At 34.2% G+C, this 16,744-nt stretch overlaps 1 protein-coding gene and 1 pseudogene across 1 annotated transcript; one reads left to right on the forward strand and one right to left on the reverse strand.

Moving 5' to 3' along the window:
* Positions 1-557: 557 nt before the first annotated feature.
* Positions 558-1,496, reverse strand: LOC101539389 (olfactory receptor 6C75-like). Its single transcript, XM_004601575.2, has one exon. It carries the CDS (start codon positions 1,494-1,496, stop codon positions 558-560), a length of 939 nt encoding a protein of 312 aa, XP_004601632.2.
* Positions 1,497-9,908: 8,412 nt separating this feature from the next.
* Positions 9,909-13,483, forward strand: LOC101551798 (olfactory receptor 6C3-like; annotated as a pseudogene).
* Positions 13,484-16,744: the final 3,261 nt, after the last annotated feature.

Here is a 16,744-nt window from a genome sequence, read left to right on the forward strand (position 1 = left end):
TTTTATATTCTGTACATAGCATTTATTTTACATTTCCTACATCTTCTGTATAAAGAAAATTCTTATTTTGGATTAACTCGTAATATACTTTGCTTGATCATTGTATCACTGTTTCACTGTCATCCTGTTGCTCATTGATTTGCTCGAGCAGGCACAAGTAATGTCTCCATTGAGAGACTTGTTACTGTTTTTGGCATATCGAATACGCCACCGGTAGCTTGCCAGTCTCCGCTGTGCATGCGAAATACTCTCAGTAGCTTGCTGGGCTCTCCGAGAGGGATGGAGGAAACGATCCAGGTCGGCCGCATGCAAGCCAAACACCCTACCCACTGTGCATAATTGAGAGTTGCTATCTACAACTCAGTTGCATTGGTGAGAAAATGACCCTTTCCACAAAACTGAATACAAAAGTAACACATGATACATTGAATAAGACACATTTTGGTATATGACTACCGGTAGCTGCAATAATGAAAAATTATTTAAAGAAGCTGAGTAGAAAAGAGAAGTTTTTCAAGCTGGTTTACTCTCAGAATTCATATTTGACATAACTGCATTCATTTATTTGAAGCAATAACAATTTTGTGGACCAGATTCATGAAGGCTTGCTTCACTTGTTGATTCCTTAGGGTGTATATGTAAGGATTAAAGAGAGGAGCGACACAGGTATGGAGAAGGGCTACTCCTTTGCTTAAGGTCACCCTTTCCCTAGCAGATGGCTTAATGTACATGAAGATGCAGCTCCCATAAGAGAGGGAGACGACTATCATGTGGGAGGAACACGTGGAAAAGGCTTTTTTCCTTTGACTCGCGGAAGGAATTCTCAGGATTGTGCGGATAATGTATGAGTAGGAGAGAATGATCAGTGTTAAGGTGGTCATAAGTGTCACCACTGCAGAACAAAATGCCAGGAGTTCTAGAAAGCGAGTGTTCGTGCAAGAAAGCTGCAGGATTGGAGAAGCATCACAAAGAAAATGATCAATTATATTGGAGGCGCAGAAATCCAACTGCACCAGCAGGAGGATTCCTGGGAAAATGATCAGGAAGGCTGCCAGCCAGGAGCAGAAGATGAGGAGGATGCAGACTCTGCTGCTCATGATGGTTGTGTAATGCAGAGGTTTGCAGATGGCCACATAGCGGTCATAGGACATGGCAGCCAGAAGGTAAAATTCTGTCACCCCCAGCTGGATGAAAAAAAATAGCTGTGCCAAACAATCGTTATAGGAAATCGTTCTGTCTCCCGTCACGAGAGTGACGAGGAATCTGGGAGTACAGACTGATGTAAAGGATAATTCTAGCAAGGAGAAGTTCCGAAGGAAGAAATACATTGGTGTCTGTAAATGGGGATCTGAAAGGGTGAGGGTGATAATTGCCAGGTTGCCAGTCACACTTAGCAAGTAGGTAATAAGAAGAAATACAAACAGGACAACCTGCCACTGGGGATCATCTGTCAATCCAAGAAGAATAAACTCTGTTACTTTTGTGTAATTTCTCATTATTTTTTCTCTTTCTTGAAGGATGTTATTTCATCTGTAGTGTAGAGAAATAAATAAGAAGCCTTTGGCATTGGAAAAATATTCAAATTTACACACACACACACACACACATACACACACACACAAAACCCTACATGCACACACTCTTAAAAATGTCAATGTTTCCTTTTGCTATCTGAGTAACTGTAACTCAATGCTAACAAAATGTAACAAAATGTTCAGTTATTTTCTCTGACATATAATGATTCATCATTTCTATAATTTCTTTATCAGTTTTTTCACATGACCTGAAAGATGTATGAAATCCAACAGATTCAAACATCTGAGGTTTAAAACTTCTCAAATAAAACCTTGAGTTCAAGTAAATCATAATTACTTTTTTTTTTTTTTGCTTTTTTTGGGTCACACCTGGCTATGCACAGGGGTTACGCCTGGCTCTTCACTCAGGAATTACTACTGGCAGTGCTCAAGGGACCATATGGGATGCTGGGATTCGAACCCGGGTCGGCCGCGTGCAGGGCAAACGCCCTACCCGCTGTGGAGCTCCAGCTCCAAATCATAATGACTTTGAAAACATTTTGGGGTTATTATTTTCCTTACCTGTGTATGTACATTCTCACACACATATATTTTGAAAGTAATTCTTTTCCCTTTCCCTTTCAAATCATTGAAACTTTTGTAAGCAACTTGTCTTCAAGTATATTTTTTAGCAAATTAATTTCAGTACCTCACAGGATGCTATTCTTTTCTGCAACAGGACTTTTGTTAAGATTCAAGTTTATTTTATAAACTGAAAGTCTTTTTTACTTACTTCCAAAAGGATTAATATTTTCCACATTTCCTTTAATTATCCTGAGGATTGATGAAAAAAATAGTTCAATATTTAAAGTAAGCTTTGAAAAGACAGAATATCATTTATTTTTTATTTTTAATTTTGGAGTTATGATATATGTCAGTTACTTTGTATCTGTTTTAAAGTGACTACTTCCCATTAAGACTTTGATATACTGACATCTTTCTCAAGATGTCAAATTTCAGAGCTAATTAAGTGTTTAAACAGCTTTTGCACCCTTTTATCTGTCTTCTGTATAAGTTTCAGAGCTTCAGAAAGAATATTATTCCATAGCCAAGTAATTTAATATGAATTTAGTAAAATATATTTACCTGAAAAATGACTTGAAGAGTTCTCTTCTCAGTTTCTATTGACATGTTTTGTGGAGATGAGTTTTTCAGGTGTCTCTAGCATTTTAGAAAGGATCTAAATTTCACTAGGTTTAAAGTTACAGAATTAAAACAAAGGTATCTCTACTAAGTCATAGAGAAGATCAAATAATTACTCTTACCCTAATATGAAATTATTAACCAATGTTCTGATATCGATCATATTAAAATTATTATTAAAATAATGCCCAGGCAATAATATAAAAATAACCATATTTTATCAAATATTGTTACCTTAAAGAGAAAATTGTCAGATATAACTATTATTTTGCAGCATATAAACTTTTCCTTTACGCATTCCAGATAAATTGTGTGAATTAATTTTATATGAACATGTTATAAATATATGAAGCTACTTTAAAAAGCATAAATGTATATTATTAAAGTAGAAATATGCTTTTCTAAAATAAACTCATCAAAATTATACTTACTTTTATGGTACATAAGACTGTTTTACTCAATGTATTTTCTTATGACATTCTCAATATATTTTAAGTGAGTTGCCTTGTAATTTTTCAATGGCCTTGCAAATTGTTTCTCCTCTTATCTCATATTTTAGTCAAATATTTTAAAATACTTACAATAAACTATAATTCTAAGATTACCTACACAATATTTACCCAAGAGGGTCATAAAATAACCCAAATTTTTAAATATCAACCCTAATATTTTTTCAGTGACTTGAGTTCCTTATTATATATTCTCTTATACTGGAACTAAATCACAGTAGAAATACAGGTTAATTTAATGTCATTCTTAGCTTACTGAACAAAGATAAAATGCTCCTTCGTCTAGATGTAGCTTGATTCGGGCTAGCTATAATTCTATTTCCTCTTTTATGATGAATTCATGGGAATTAGTTGAATGAATAAACAAAAGGCACCATGGGATTGGTTCTCAAGACACCAAGCATTAAACAATAGTTTGAATTAGTATACATGTTATAATGAAATATTTAGGTGAATATTTACCTGAAAGATAGAACCAGAAGCTAGGAGTTACCCCAAAACACTGCATAATCATGTAGAATTATGTGTGTAATTTATATAATTATATATAAATTTATATATTTATAATTATATAAATATAAAATTGACTTATATTCTAAAGCAAATTTAAATATAATGTATATTTCACAATAACTAAGACAAATTTGAATGATATATGACTATAGATATTTGTGTATATTTTTGTATTAGATTACGTGTTCTATGTTTGAGAACTGTCTAATATTTACTACCTTCTCATAAAGGGAATAATAAAACAAATTAAGCTATCTAATTGCAAGAAGTTTTAAATGATTTAATTTTTATTTGTTGTAGTGCATCATTTTAAATATTTTGATTATAAATACTAATACAGAGATTCAGCATCCCCAGCCAACAAAATATATCTTGGAGTTTATACTTTAATTAAGATAATTAATATGCTATTAGTGATGGTCCTTACTAACTGATAAGTCAATAACATATGGTTTGAGAGATTTCTACAAAGCACAATTATGCATTACTGAAATCAATTGGTGACCTGCACTTTAAGTACTCAGTAATATATTAACTCAGGTTTGCAAAACTAATCAAAAACTTAGTTCCTTTAATCACTTAAAATACATTGATCCTTTGAATTAGTCCATTACTTTCTGATTTTGAACATTTTACAGAAAAATGTTATTTGTCATTGCAAATTTCCCCCCACTTTTTAAGGAGAAAAACTGATGTCTAAACTGTGAACCGATCTTGTGTAATTGATTACTCATATTTGAGTGCTACATGTGACAAAAGAGGGTGTTTGATTACTGCACAATAGAAATAAATTGTTATATTAAAATAAATTATAGAAGACTAGAGAAAATCTAGAAAATTAATGGAAACTAAGAATAAAACATCAAAGTAGAAACAAGTGAGTGATGAAAGTAGGAAGAAAACATATCTCTGAGTCAGCAGATTGAGTCTGAACTCAAAAAAACTAGACCAATGATACCATGGAAAAGAAACGTATCTGGAAGCATTGTTTCAAATAACAAAATTGAAATTCTTTTGTAATAATTAAGCTCCTTATATGAATAATAAAAATATTTACATCATAAGGTCTTTCCTTGGGGAAGATATAGAATAACATCAATAGTTTATAGTTAGTACCTAGTATCAATTAAAATATAAAAAAGATCTGTCTTATTATAATTAAACAGTAGAATAAATACTTTTAATGCTTATTAAACATGTAAAAATTGGAAATTAAGTACATAAGATTCTATATAAAGATATAAAGAATCTTATGTGTTAATTAGAGGTTTTTTATCATTCTATATTTGTTTATTCTATTCCACTTTCAAATCTTCTCACCTTTCATTTCTATAAATAGTCTATTGAGTGGATACATTACATTGATATTAAATGGTATTAAATGGGCACAGGGTTTATGCTGCCATTAATGACTATGAAGAAATTTATAAGTATTGCAAAATATAAATCATAGCACAAGCATGTCTGTGTATAATACATGACAATTACATATTTTTAGTACTAAATGTATGCATTCATCTTTCATGGTAGAAATTTTGGAATTAAGAGTAAAATATCCCTATTCCCAAAACTCTATTTGGTTTTTTTATTTATTGAATCACTGTGAAATATAGTTATGAGCTTTCATGTTTGAGTTACAATCACACAATGATCAAACACCCATCCCTCCACCGGTGCACATTCCCCACCACCAATATCCCCAGTATACCCCCCCTTTCCCACCCTCCCACTGCCTCCATGGCAGACAATGTTCCCCATACTCTCTCTCTACTTTTGGGCATTATGGCTTGTAATGCAGATACTGAGAGGTTATTATGCTTGCTCCTTTACCTACAATCAGCACGCATCTCCCATCCTGACCGATTCCTCCAACCCTCATTTTTTTAGTGATCCTTTCTCTATTCCAGCTGCCTTCTCTCCACACACCCCCACCTTGCTTATGAAGCAGGCTTCCAACTATGGAGCATTTTTCCTGGCCCTTATATCTACTGTCCTTGGGTGTCAGTCTCATGTTATGTTATTTTATACTCCACAAATTAGTGCAGTCCTTCTATATCAATCCCTCTCTTTCTGATTCATTTCACTTAGCAAGGTACTCTCCATGTCTATCCACTTATAAGCAAATTTCATGACTTTATCTCTCCTAACAGCTGCATCGTATTCCATTGTGTAGATATAACAAAGTTTTTTTAACCAGTCTTCTGTTCTCAGGCACTTGGGTTGGGAATATATTCCAAGGGTACAAAAAATCTCTATTTGTAAACAGTTATTATCTTGGTTCATATTCTCACAATAAGAAAAGGAATGTCCAAATTAAAATAAGAATTTAATAAAAGTTATTGACATAGTAATATAAGTCTGCCCAGTGGCAATAAAAGATGCATTTAGTAAATACATAGCCATAGGAGTGATTTTCTAATTTTAAAGGCCCAACAGGGTGATTATATTTCTCAATGGCTTTTAATGTGTTGTCCATTTCAGAAGAAAATTATACTAATACAAATATAAAATAATGTTTCCCTTTTTATTATGGTATATCCAATATTATTCATAGGAGAGTGATAGATCTCAAATGTAAAGCACTTGTCTTGCATTTATGAGGATCTGAGTTCAGTCCTACAACAACAAAAAAACCTCAAAAAATATATAACTATACTTATTCATCTGAGGACAAGTCCAGAATTTCTGGAAATAAAATTCAGTCCCCTTTATGTCATAACAGAAGAGTCAAAATTATAAACCAAATGTTCACACATTCAATATATATTGGGCTTACTCTTTGCTGATTTGCTCAGTAATCCTCTATTTACACATAATATTAACATTAGAGCATATTAAGATAGCAATGTCAATGACCACATGTATCCTTTAATTATACCTCTCCTATGCATTTTGCTTCCTAATTAAATCCCTTGTGACAAGAAAGAAACAGAAATATATAAACCCCTTTCTATTTTACTGAAAAGGAATTTTTTACTTTTTAAAACAGTTTATACAGGAAAATATAAAAATCTCTGATAGCAATGGGAATCTTTTTTTAGATTTTATAGATTTATAAGAGTACAATTAAACAGTAATTTAAAGGGTTTTTTGAAATTCAACAAAAAAAATAGATAAGCAGTTTATATTTACTACTCAATGAGACATAACTGAGATGATCATAAGGTTGAGTAGATAGTAAAAATCAGGAGTGAGTTGCATTATAATAAATAGTTTGATTGTTTTACCATAGCAGAAAAAAATAAGGCCAAATTTTGTTTTCCTGTCAATAAACAAATCTAATGCTAGAGAGCCATGAAAAAGTTAAATCACCACACTTGTTTTCAGAGTAAAATGGACTCCTAAGACCAAGTAAGTGGAAACAAACATAAACACATGGGACTATATTAAACAAGAAGCTTCTGCACTGCAAAAAAAAAAAATAGTGACCAAAATATGGAGAGATCCCACTGAATGGAAAAATATATATACCCAACACCCATAATATAAGGGGTTAATATCCAGGATATACAAGACATTAATAGAACTATACAAAAAAAATCCTCCAACACCATCAAAAATGGGAATAATAATAGAAACTTCCTTAAAAATGAAATATAAATGGCCAAAAAAGGCACATAAAAAGAAATGCTCTACATCACTATTCATCAGGGAGATACAAGTCAAAACAACAATGAGATATTGTCTTATACTACAGAGACTGGCACACATCAGAAACAGCAAAATCAAACAGTGCTGGCTCCAATGTGGACAGAAGGGACTCTCTTTCATTGTTGGTTGGAATGCTGACTGGTCAAGTCTTTTTTGGAAAATATGGGAATTTCTCAAAAAACTAGAAATTGAGATTCCATATGACTCAGCAATACCACTTTTGGGAACATATCCCAGGGGTCAAAAAATCACAATAGAAATGCCATTTGCACCAGTATGTTCATTGCAGCACAGTTCACAATAGCCAGAATCTGGAAACAACCTGAGTGCCCGAGAACAAATGACTGGTTGAGAAAACTATGGTACTTCTACACAATGGTATACTTTGCAGCTGTTACTAAAGATAAAGTCATGAAATTTGCTTATATGTGGACGCACATGGGGAGTACTTATATATATAAAATATATATATATCATATATTATATTATATATATAAAAGAACACAAGGCTCAACCACTAACAACATGTTATTGATCTCTCATAGCAGACTTTAACAGCCCGGGGTGAAATACAGCAATCTTCACCCTCTTTCCTCTAAGGATATTTTTTGTAGCGTTTTCAGCGGTTTTTCATAACAAACAATACAAAATATATTATTTCGGTTCTGCTTCAAGTCAGAGATAGGGGTTTGGGATGGAAACATCTGAAATATGGTGGTGGGATTGGTGTTTAAATATTCAATGTAGGGGCTGGAGTGATAGCACAGCGAGTAGGGCGTTTACCTTGCACGCGGCCGACCCGGGTTCAAATCCCAGCATCCCATATGGTCCCCTGAGCACTGCCAGGGGTAATTCCTGAGTGCATGAGCCAGGAATGACCCCTGTGCATTGCCGGGTGTGACCCAAAAAGCAAAAAAAAAATATTCAATGTAATGAAATATTGTGAAATACTTTATAAAATGAAATATATATATATAAAAAGACAACCCCCCAAAAAACCAAAAAACATAAATGCTCAAAAGTAGAGAGAGTAAGAAGAAAATTGTCTCCCATATAGGCAGGGGGTGGGGTGGAATGAGAGTGATTGAGGTACTGTGGACATTGGTGGTGGAAAATGTATACAGTATTGGAAGGATGGGTGTTCGATCATTGTGTGACTGAAACTCAACCATTTTTTTGCAATCTTTCTAACCATTATCTCACAGTGATTCATTAAAAAATTAAAAAATAAAAAATAAAAGAATGCTCACTCAATTGCCAGATTTGAGTTACATAAATAATTCAGCAGAGTTCATAACCAAGAAGAATAAGGATGTAAATATATTTGTTATTATTAATATCAGACACATTATGTATTTTATCATTAAAAATTCATTTGCTTATCATCTTTGCAGCTTTACAACACTGTCACTGAAACTGTCATCCCATTGCTCATCAATTTGCTCGAGTGAGCACCAGTAACATGTCCATGTGAAAATTGTTGTTTTTGGTTTTGGCATATCAAATACGCCACGGGTAGTTTGCCAGGCTCTGCTGTGCAGGCAAGATATGCTCAGTAGCTTGCCAGGCTCTTCGAAAGGGGCAGAGGAATCAAACCCGGGTCGGCTGCGTGCAAGGCGAATGCCCTATCTGCTGTGCTATTGCTCCAGCCCTTAACAACACTAGAAACATAAAATAATTATTTACTCCCAAGAAGACTCCCAATATCGTTCCAAAGTAGCATTATAGTATTAAGAAAACTAATTCATTTATCTTTATTTGGCTAAGTGTTACTTTGTTTAGAACAAAAATTTACAACCCATTTTAAAGAATGTATACCTCCTATTTGAGAAGATAATTGTTCGACCATTTATTTTCTTAAGAAATATTTTATCACTGTATCACTGTCACTGTCATTCCATTGCTCATTGATTTGCTCAAGTGGGCACCAGTAACATCTCCATTGTGAGACTTGTTACAGTTTTTGGCATATCGAATATGCCACGGGTAGCTTGCCAGACTCTGCCAGGGGGCTGGAGCAATAGCACAGCGGGGCATTTGCCTTGCATGTGGCCAGCTTGGTTTCGATTCCAGCATTCCATATGGCCCCCCGAGCACCATCAGGAGTAATTCCTGAGTGCGTGAGCCAGGAGTAAACCCTAGCACGACCAGGTCTGACCAAAAAAGGAAAAATAAATAAATAAATAAAACAAAACAATAAAACCTATAAACCTGAGCATTGCACTGCAAAGCTTACAAGAAATATCTTAAAAGGAAAAAATTGAACTGTGCATTATATAAGTTAAATAGCTTATAGCACAGTTAAATATCTTAAGCGTGTAAGGCGTTTGCCTTGCATGTGGCTGACCCGGTTCCTCTGCCCCTCTCAGAGAACCCGCCAAGCTACCAAGAGTTTCCTGCCCACACGGCAGAGCCTGCAAGCTCCCCATGGCATATTCAATATGCCAAAAAACAGTAACAGCAAGTCTCACAATGGAGACATTACTGGTGCCCACTCAAGAAAATAGATGAAAATGGGATGTCAGTGCTACCTAACAGTGCAGGTAACTATTAATATTAAGAGATTTTCTGTTATGTTTCTTACACTATTCTTAAAAAGAAAAAGAGAATGTGGTGAAGTGATGCACAAATTAAAAGCATTAAAAAGTAATCATTGAAATTGCAGAAAAGCATTACTTTGAATTAACATTTATGTTCTAAAGTGATATAGATTACTTTAATGGGTAGTTTTTTTAAACTTGTAAAAGTTTCCTAATCAATTTAGAGATCAGTTTCTCAAAGTATAAAAAATAAAACAAGACCTAATAATTTGGTTAAAGCTTTTAAATTCTGTATTAGCTTTAAAGCACATTGTTTTCTAATTATTGGGAAAAGGAAAAATACACATTGTTCATAAAAGAGATATATATGTTTATATTAATATCAAAGACTATTTTTTAAAATACCAGGGCCCAAACGAAAGTACGGCTGGTAGGGCGTCTGCCTTGCACACAGGACAAGGTCATCTGTATGTCAGTCCTGTCATCCGTATGTCCCCTGACTACCATCAGGAGTGATTCCTGAGTGTAGAGCCAGAATTAACCCCTGAGTATCTCCAGGTGTGATACTCAAAAAGCCCAAAAAATAAAAATAAAAATATCATAAATTATAGCTTTTGTTTAAATGTGAACACAAAATTAGTCATTGTATTCTGATTAAGTGCATTCAGAGGTGACAACCGTATTTCAATACATTGAATGCTTGAAACTTGAACCTAGGGAAAATAAAAACTGGCAAGAGTTGCTGAACAGAAAATTTTTTCTTTGAATTTTATGTAGTATTCATTGTCGTGGATGTTTTGTAAAATTAATATTTTATTTTTAATTCTATTTTTTCTGTTTTTCATGGAGAATATGCATTTCTTGTTATACAGAGAAGAAGGATGGCAAAGTATAATCACACAGCACCCACAGAATTCATTCTTCTAGGGCTATTAGATAATTCAGAGTTTCAGCCTTTTCTCTTTTTATTTGTTATGCATATATTAAAGGGACTGGAAAAATAGCACAGAGAGTAGGGCATCTGTCTTGCATGCAGTCGACCCAGGTTCAATTCCTCTGTCCCTCTTGGAGAGCCCGGCAAGCCAAAGAGAGTATCCCACCCACACGTCAGAGCCTGGCAAACTACCCATGGTGTATTCAATATGCCAAAAACAGTAACAGCAAGTCTCACAATAGAGACATTACTGGTGTCCGCTTGAGTAAATCGATGAGAAAGGGGATGACAGTGATACAGTGATATATTACGTATCACTGGAAATTTACTATTATCACTCTGACCTTGATGGACTCTGAGAAATAAGTACATAGGGGTTCATCTCCAGACCCCTATGTATTTCTTCCTCAGAAATTTCTTTTTGGACTATCCGCATTCCCAGATTTCTGGGCACAATAATCATCAAAGACAAAACAATTTCATATAACAGTTGTACAGCTCAGCTGTTTTTCTTCATCTTTATAGGAATAACTGAATTTTATCTTCTTACTGCCATGTTCTATGACCACTATGTAGCCATCTGCAAACCCCTTCGTTATACAACCATCATGAACAGGAAACTCTGCATTATACTTGTCTTTATTTCTTGGCTGTCAGAATTCTTAAATATCTTTCAACTAGTTATTCCTTTTCTCCAGATAGATTACTGTGGTTCCAATATCATTGATCATTTTTCTGGTGACTATCTCCTCCTCTTAAAATTATCCTGTTGAGAAAGATACAAGGCTCTTAGAAATGATTGGCTTTTTCTCTGCATTAGTGATTTGCTTTTCACATTGGCATTAATCATTCTACCCTATCTACCTATTCTATCCTTTATGATATTCATCATAAAAAAAATTTTGAAGCTTCCTTCAGCCAGCAAAGAACAAAGGCGTTTTCTTCATGTTCTTCTCACACGATTGTTATATCCATATCCAATGGAAGCTGCTTGCTTATGTATACCAACCCATCAGCAAAAAATAAGTCATCACTGAATAGAGCAGCTATTCGGAATACTTCTGTTGCTCCTATTATGAATCCATTTATTTATACCTTGAGAAATCAACAAGTTAAGAAAGGTGTTAAAAATACTATCCAAAGGGCTGGAGAGATAGCACAGTGGGTAGGGCATTTGCCTTACACGTGGCTGACCCAGGTTTGATTTCCAGCATCCCATATGGTCCCCTGAGCACTGCCAGGAGTAATTTCTGAATGCAGAGCCAGGAGTGACCCAAAAAGCAAAAAAAAACCAAAAACATATTATCCAAAAGGCTGTTTTTCACATCGCCAGGAGTAATTCCTTGAGTGCAGAGCCAGGTGTGACCCGAAAAATAACAACAACAAAAATATATATGCTATCAAAAACGCTGTTTTTCACATGTAAATTAAAGCAGCAGATTTAAAAGAATGCATTTTTCTTTTAAACAGAATAAATCTTTTCAATTCTTTCCATTCTCAAAATTTTTCTTTACTGCAATTATATATTTCCCTATTTGTTGAATTTTAATATTAAAATTCCTTACTCTATTGAATGCAGTATATTTAATAATACTCAATTTTTCTGAATATTTTGAAAATTTAAGTGCATTATTTAAATTATTTACATGATATTTAAAGATGTGTGATAAGCACTAAAGATCGGTGTATAAATGTCTTGTTTTTGAAGAGGCACAGGGCATTGATTTTTTTTCTTAATTAAATCACTACAAAATACATAGTTGTTCATGATTGGGTTTCCATCACACAATGGTCCAAGATCTATCCCTTCACCAGTGTACATTTATTTCTCACCAACAAGGTTCCCAGTTTTCATCCTGCCACCACCACCACCCCCGCCACCAGCCTGCCTCTATGGCAGACACTTTTCTCTGGCTCTGGCTCTCTGTCTTTCTCTCTCCCTCTCTCTCTCTGTCTCTCTCTCACTCTCACTCTCTCATTTTGGACATTATGGTTTGCAATACAGGCACTGAAAAGTTACTATGTTATCTTTTTACCTCCTTTCAGCACTCAGTTACTGTCCAGAGTAATCATTTGCAACCATCATTGTTATAGTGATAGTGATCCCTTCTCTACCTAACTGCCATTCTCCCATCCCCATCACCTTATGGTAAGCTTCCATCCATGGACCAGTTCTCCTGGCCCTCATTTCTATTGCCTTAGGTATCAGTCTCATACTGTTTTTAATATTCACAAATAAGTGCAATTGCTCTATGTCTTTCCTGCTCTTGACTCATTCACTCCACATCCACCCACTTATAAGCAAATCTCACGACTTCATTTTCCTGGCAGCTGAATAGTATTCCATTGTATAGACATACCATGGTTTCTATCCAGTTATAGTTCTCAGACACTCGGGTTGGTTCCATATTCTGACTATTCTGAATAGTACTTCAATGAACATAGAAATGCAAATAATTTCAACCCATTTTATTGTGCAAATGAAGATAATGCTATTTCTATAAAACATACTTATCTGCTGATGTGACTATTACATGTTTTAAGTTGTTAAATGTTTTATCTATCCATGTAATATTTAATAGTCTCTTTAATGGATATGTTTATTCCTCTAAAGAATAAGACATAGACATTCTTAGTCTTATGATTTCTAAACATGAGAAAAGTAAATAAAATCTATTTTTTGAACTAAGTTGTAAAAATTCTTATGGATAAGAGAAAAAGTTCACTTTTAGGGATTGCTTGCTTTTTTCTTTGGATACATCTTTTTTCCTGCAAGTTGCACTGTTAGTAACTAATAATAAATTGAGAAACAATATTAATACTGCTAACCTTAACACTTGATTATATATTCTGATAAATTTACTGAATTATATAACCTAGCTGTCCAATATTAATGTCATTTAAAAGTGTCATTTTTGAAATGCCATTATTGAAAATGGTGAGAGTGTCATTTTTGAAGTTGGCATGTTTAAAAATTTTATTTTATTTTTTAGATAACATGATTTACAATTTTTTTATAATACAGTTGTTTCAGGCATTCAATAGTCCACACCTCTGTCAGCTTCCCTCAACCAATTTCTACATTTTTCCCACACATCTCCCAAGTGTGCCTCTTTAGTAGGCACAAACAAATTTGGCTTAATATATTCTTGTTACAGCAAAGAGTAAATGGAATTATTAAAAGCAGATTAACAATTCTCAATCTGACAATTGTTATATCTCACAAAAGTCATTGTCTTGCAATGTTGTATCTCACACAAGTTATTGACCTACAGTGACAGTGACTTACTCAAGTCACTGAAGATTTGTTGAGCTGGTTGTTATAGTCCAGCTTTCTTTATTATTCTTTTCACTCATTTGGTGTTCTTCTATGCAACTTTCCCATCAAATTTACTATGTTCCTCCTGGACTGTCAATGCTACAAAATTTGGAAGTTCCACACACCCCTAGGAGCTGTGGAACTGCCCAATTTAGAGTCTTGGATGAGGATTAGTTATGGAACTGGGGCACTTCGATGCCAGATAATGTCAGAGGTGGGTGAGGGCTGCTGGGCCATTAGGCATGGAAGGGTATCTGCCTGCCCCCATTCTGAGAAGGCCCTAGAGTTCTCAGCCCAGAGACAGGTCCACTTGGAATGATTCAGCATCATTTATCATTTGTGTCCTTTATTTACTTTACATACAAATATATCACTGTATCAATGTATATCACTGGCATCTCGTTGCTCAGTAATGTCTCCATTCATCCCTATAGTGTTTAGGGCCAGGGGAATGAGACCCATTATTGTTACTGTTTTTGGCATATAAAATATGCCATGGGGAGCTTGCCAGGCTCTGCTGTGCAGGCGGGAAACTCTCAGAGGCTTGCCAGGCTCTCTGAGAGGCAAATGTATATATTTCTCTATGATTTTATGGAAAATGGGTAGGGAGAGTTTCTTATGATGTGTCCTGTGGCTGCTTTGTGGCTGCACGGTCCAGGACAAACAATGTTCACTCATGCGTGAGGCTCCACCCAAGTGTTTGGAAAGCGGCCTAGAGCGAGCAGCAGGGGAGTAGTAGAGATCGGTTGTGAAAACTGGGTTCCTTGAGGATGGGAGGGCTCTCACTTTCCCCCTTCTGGGGTGCTCTGAGTGGAAATAGCTTCTGGTCCAGAGTCTGGTGGCATGGTTATGGGAGCCTCATTTTATGCTCCCTTCTGGGAGAGCAGCTGTGAGTTCTAGAGGGTGGTGGACGAGGAGATTATCGTCCTCCTGGCGATGAAGTTAAGGTAGAGGGCAATTGATCTCAATCCAAAAATAAATAAATAAATATTAGCACACAGAGCTCTACATGTTCATAATCTATTATATGAGTTTAATGACTCTAGGGTGAAAATAACAATCTTCACACGTTTTCCTCTCAGGAAACATTTGGGATTATTTTTAATGCATTGTTCATAACAAGCCATACAAAATAAATTATTTAGGACCTGCTTTGGGGGCAGGCATGGGTGGTGGTGGGAGAACACAAAATAATGGTAAAGAGAAGGTGTTGTGGTGGTGGGATTGATGCTGAAATATTAAATGTAATAAATTTTGTGAATAACTTTATAAAAATAAACTAAAATAAAATGTGAGGAATAAATTAATATGGCATCAGCTAAAGAAAATCTACTACAAATTGTTTATACAGAATTGTCTAAAGACCTTGAAAAAAGAAGAAAAAGAAGGTAGACCTTAAGCTAAGAGGTCTTACTACCTTAAAAATGTAGTCTGCACACCTTCACAATGATACAGGTAAAGACAGAAAAAATATTAATAAAAATTACTATATTAATACCTATTAGTGTTATATGTTTTAAAATTTCTTTGCATCTTGAAGTAAGTTATAGCTGGTATTATACCTGATTTATAAATCAGTAAATAAGTACTTAAAAAATAATGTCAAGTTTGTCAACTATTTTATTTCACATAAAAATTTGATGTAAAATACCATGAAGGAAAACTAAGAGATTGTCATAACTTTTCTTTAATATTTGAATTTGTATCTTTTTGTTCATTTCTGGAATACACCCAGCAATATTTAGGACTTACTCCATGATCTATGCTAAGAAATTATTTTTAGTAGAGCGAATCTTACATTTTCTACAATCTTTTAAACTCACTTTAACAAATTTCACACTATATTGTTAAATGGAATACATCTCATAATTATCATTAGATAGAAATAACATTATGTCAGTAAGAGGGATCATAGTATATTATATATAATATACATTATTTACTATAAAGAGTTTTATATAGTGTATTTTTTACTTTTTTAAGTTCAAATATTTGTTTTATTCCATTAAAAATGATTTCAAAGAAGCACAGGAAAGTTTGGGTTACTAGTTCACTAGAGTGTGTAATCCTTCTCAAGTCAGAAATCAACAGACCTAAAACCTAATGGCAGGAAGCAATCTAGCTAGAGTGTATTTTTTAATCCATGACTCCATTCCACTTTACACACACTTGCAATCACACACGCGCGCACACGCACACAAATTCCTTGTAAAATACTTTAAGTACTCATTAAGGTTAAGTAGAATGTGTGAAAGCATAATTTAGTTCGAGCAGGCACCAGTAATTTAGTAGATGAAAAAAATCTCAATTTTTTGAATAAATGAAAATTATGCTTTATTTAGAAGCCTTTATGTTCTACAAAATAAAATTATTTTGTTTAAGTATAAAATAACTTGGATACATGGTATTTCAAACTAATCAAAAAGTTTTACAGAATCAGAGTGTAGTATCTATAAAATTGGAGAAAGTAAAATGGTTCTATATATCTATGTTATTTTTTCATTTTCTGTAAAAAATGTATGTATATATGATCTATATACTATAATATAGCGCTAGAGAGA

This window comes from Sorex araneus, chromosome 2, assembly GCF_027595985.1.
Source record: "Sorex araneus isolate mSorAra2 chromosome 2, mSorAra2.pri, whole genome shotgun sequence".
Classification (NCBI taxonomy): domain Eukaryota; kingdom Metazoa; phylum Chordata; class Mammalia; order Eulipotyphla; family Soricidae; genus Sorex; species Sorex araneus.

What these genes read in the sequence shown, in the direction of transcription:
- LOC101539389 (XM_004601575.2), bottom strand. Translation starts at nt 1,496, where the DNA reads ATGAGAAATTACACAAAAGTAACAGAGTTTATTCTTCTTGGATTGACA.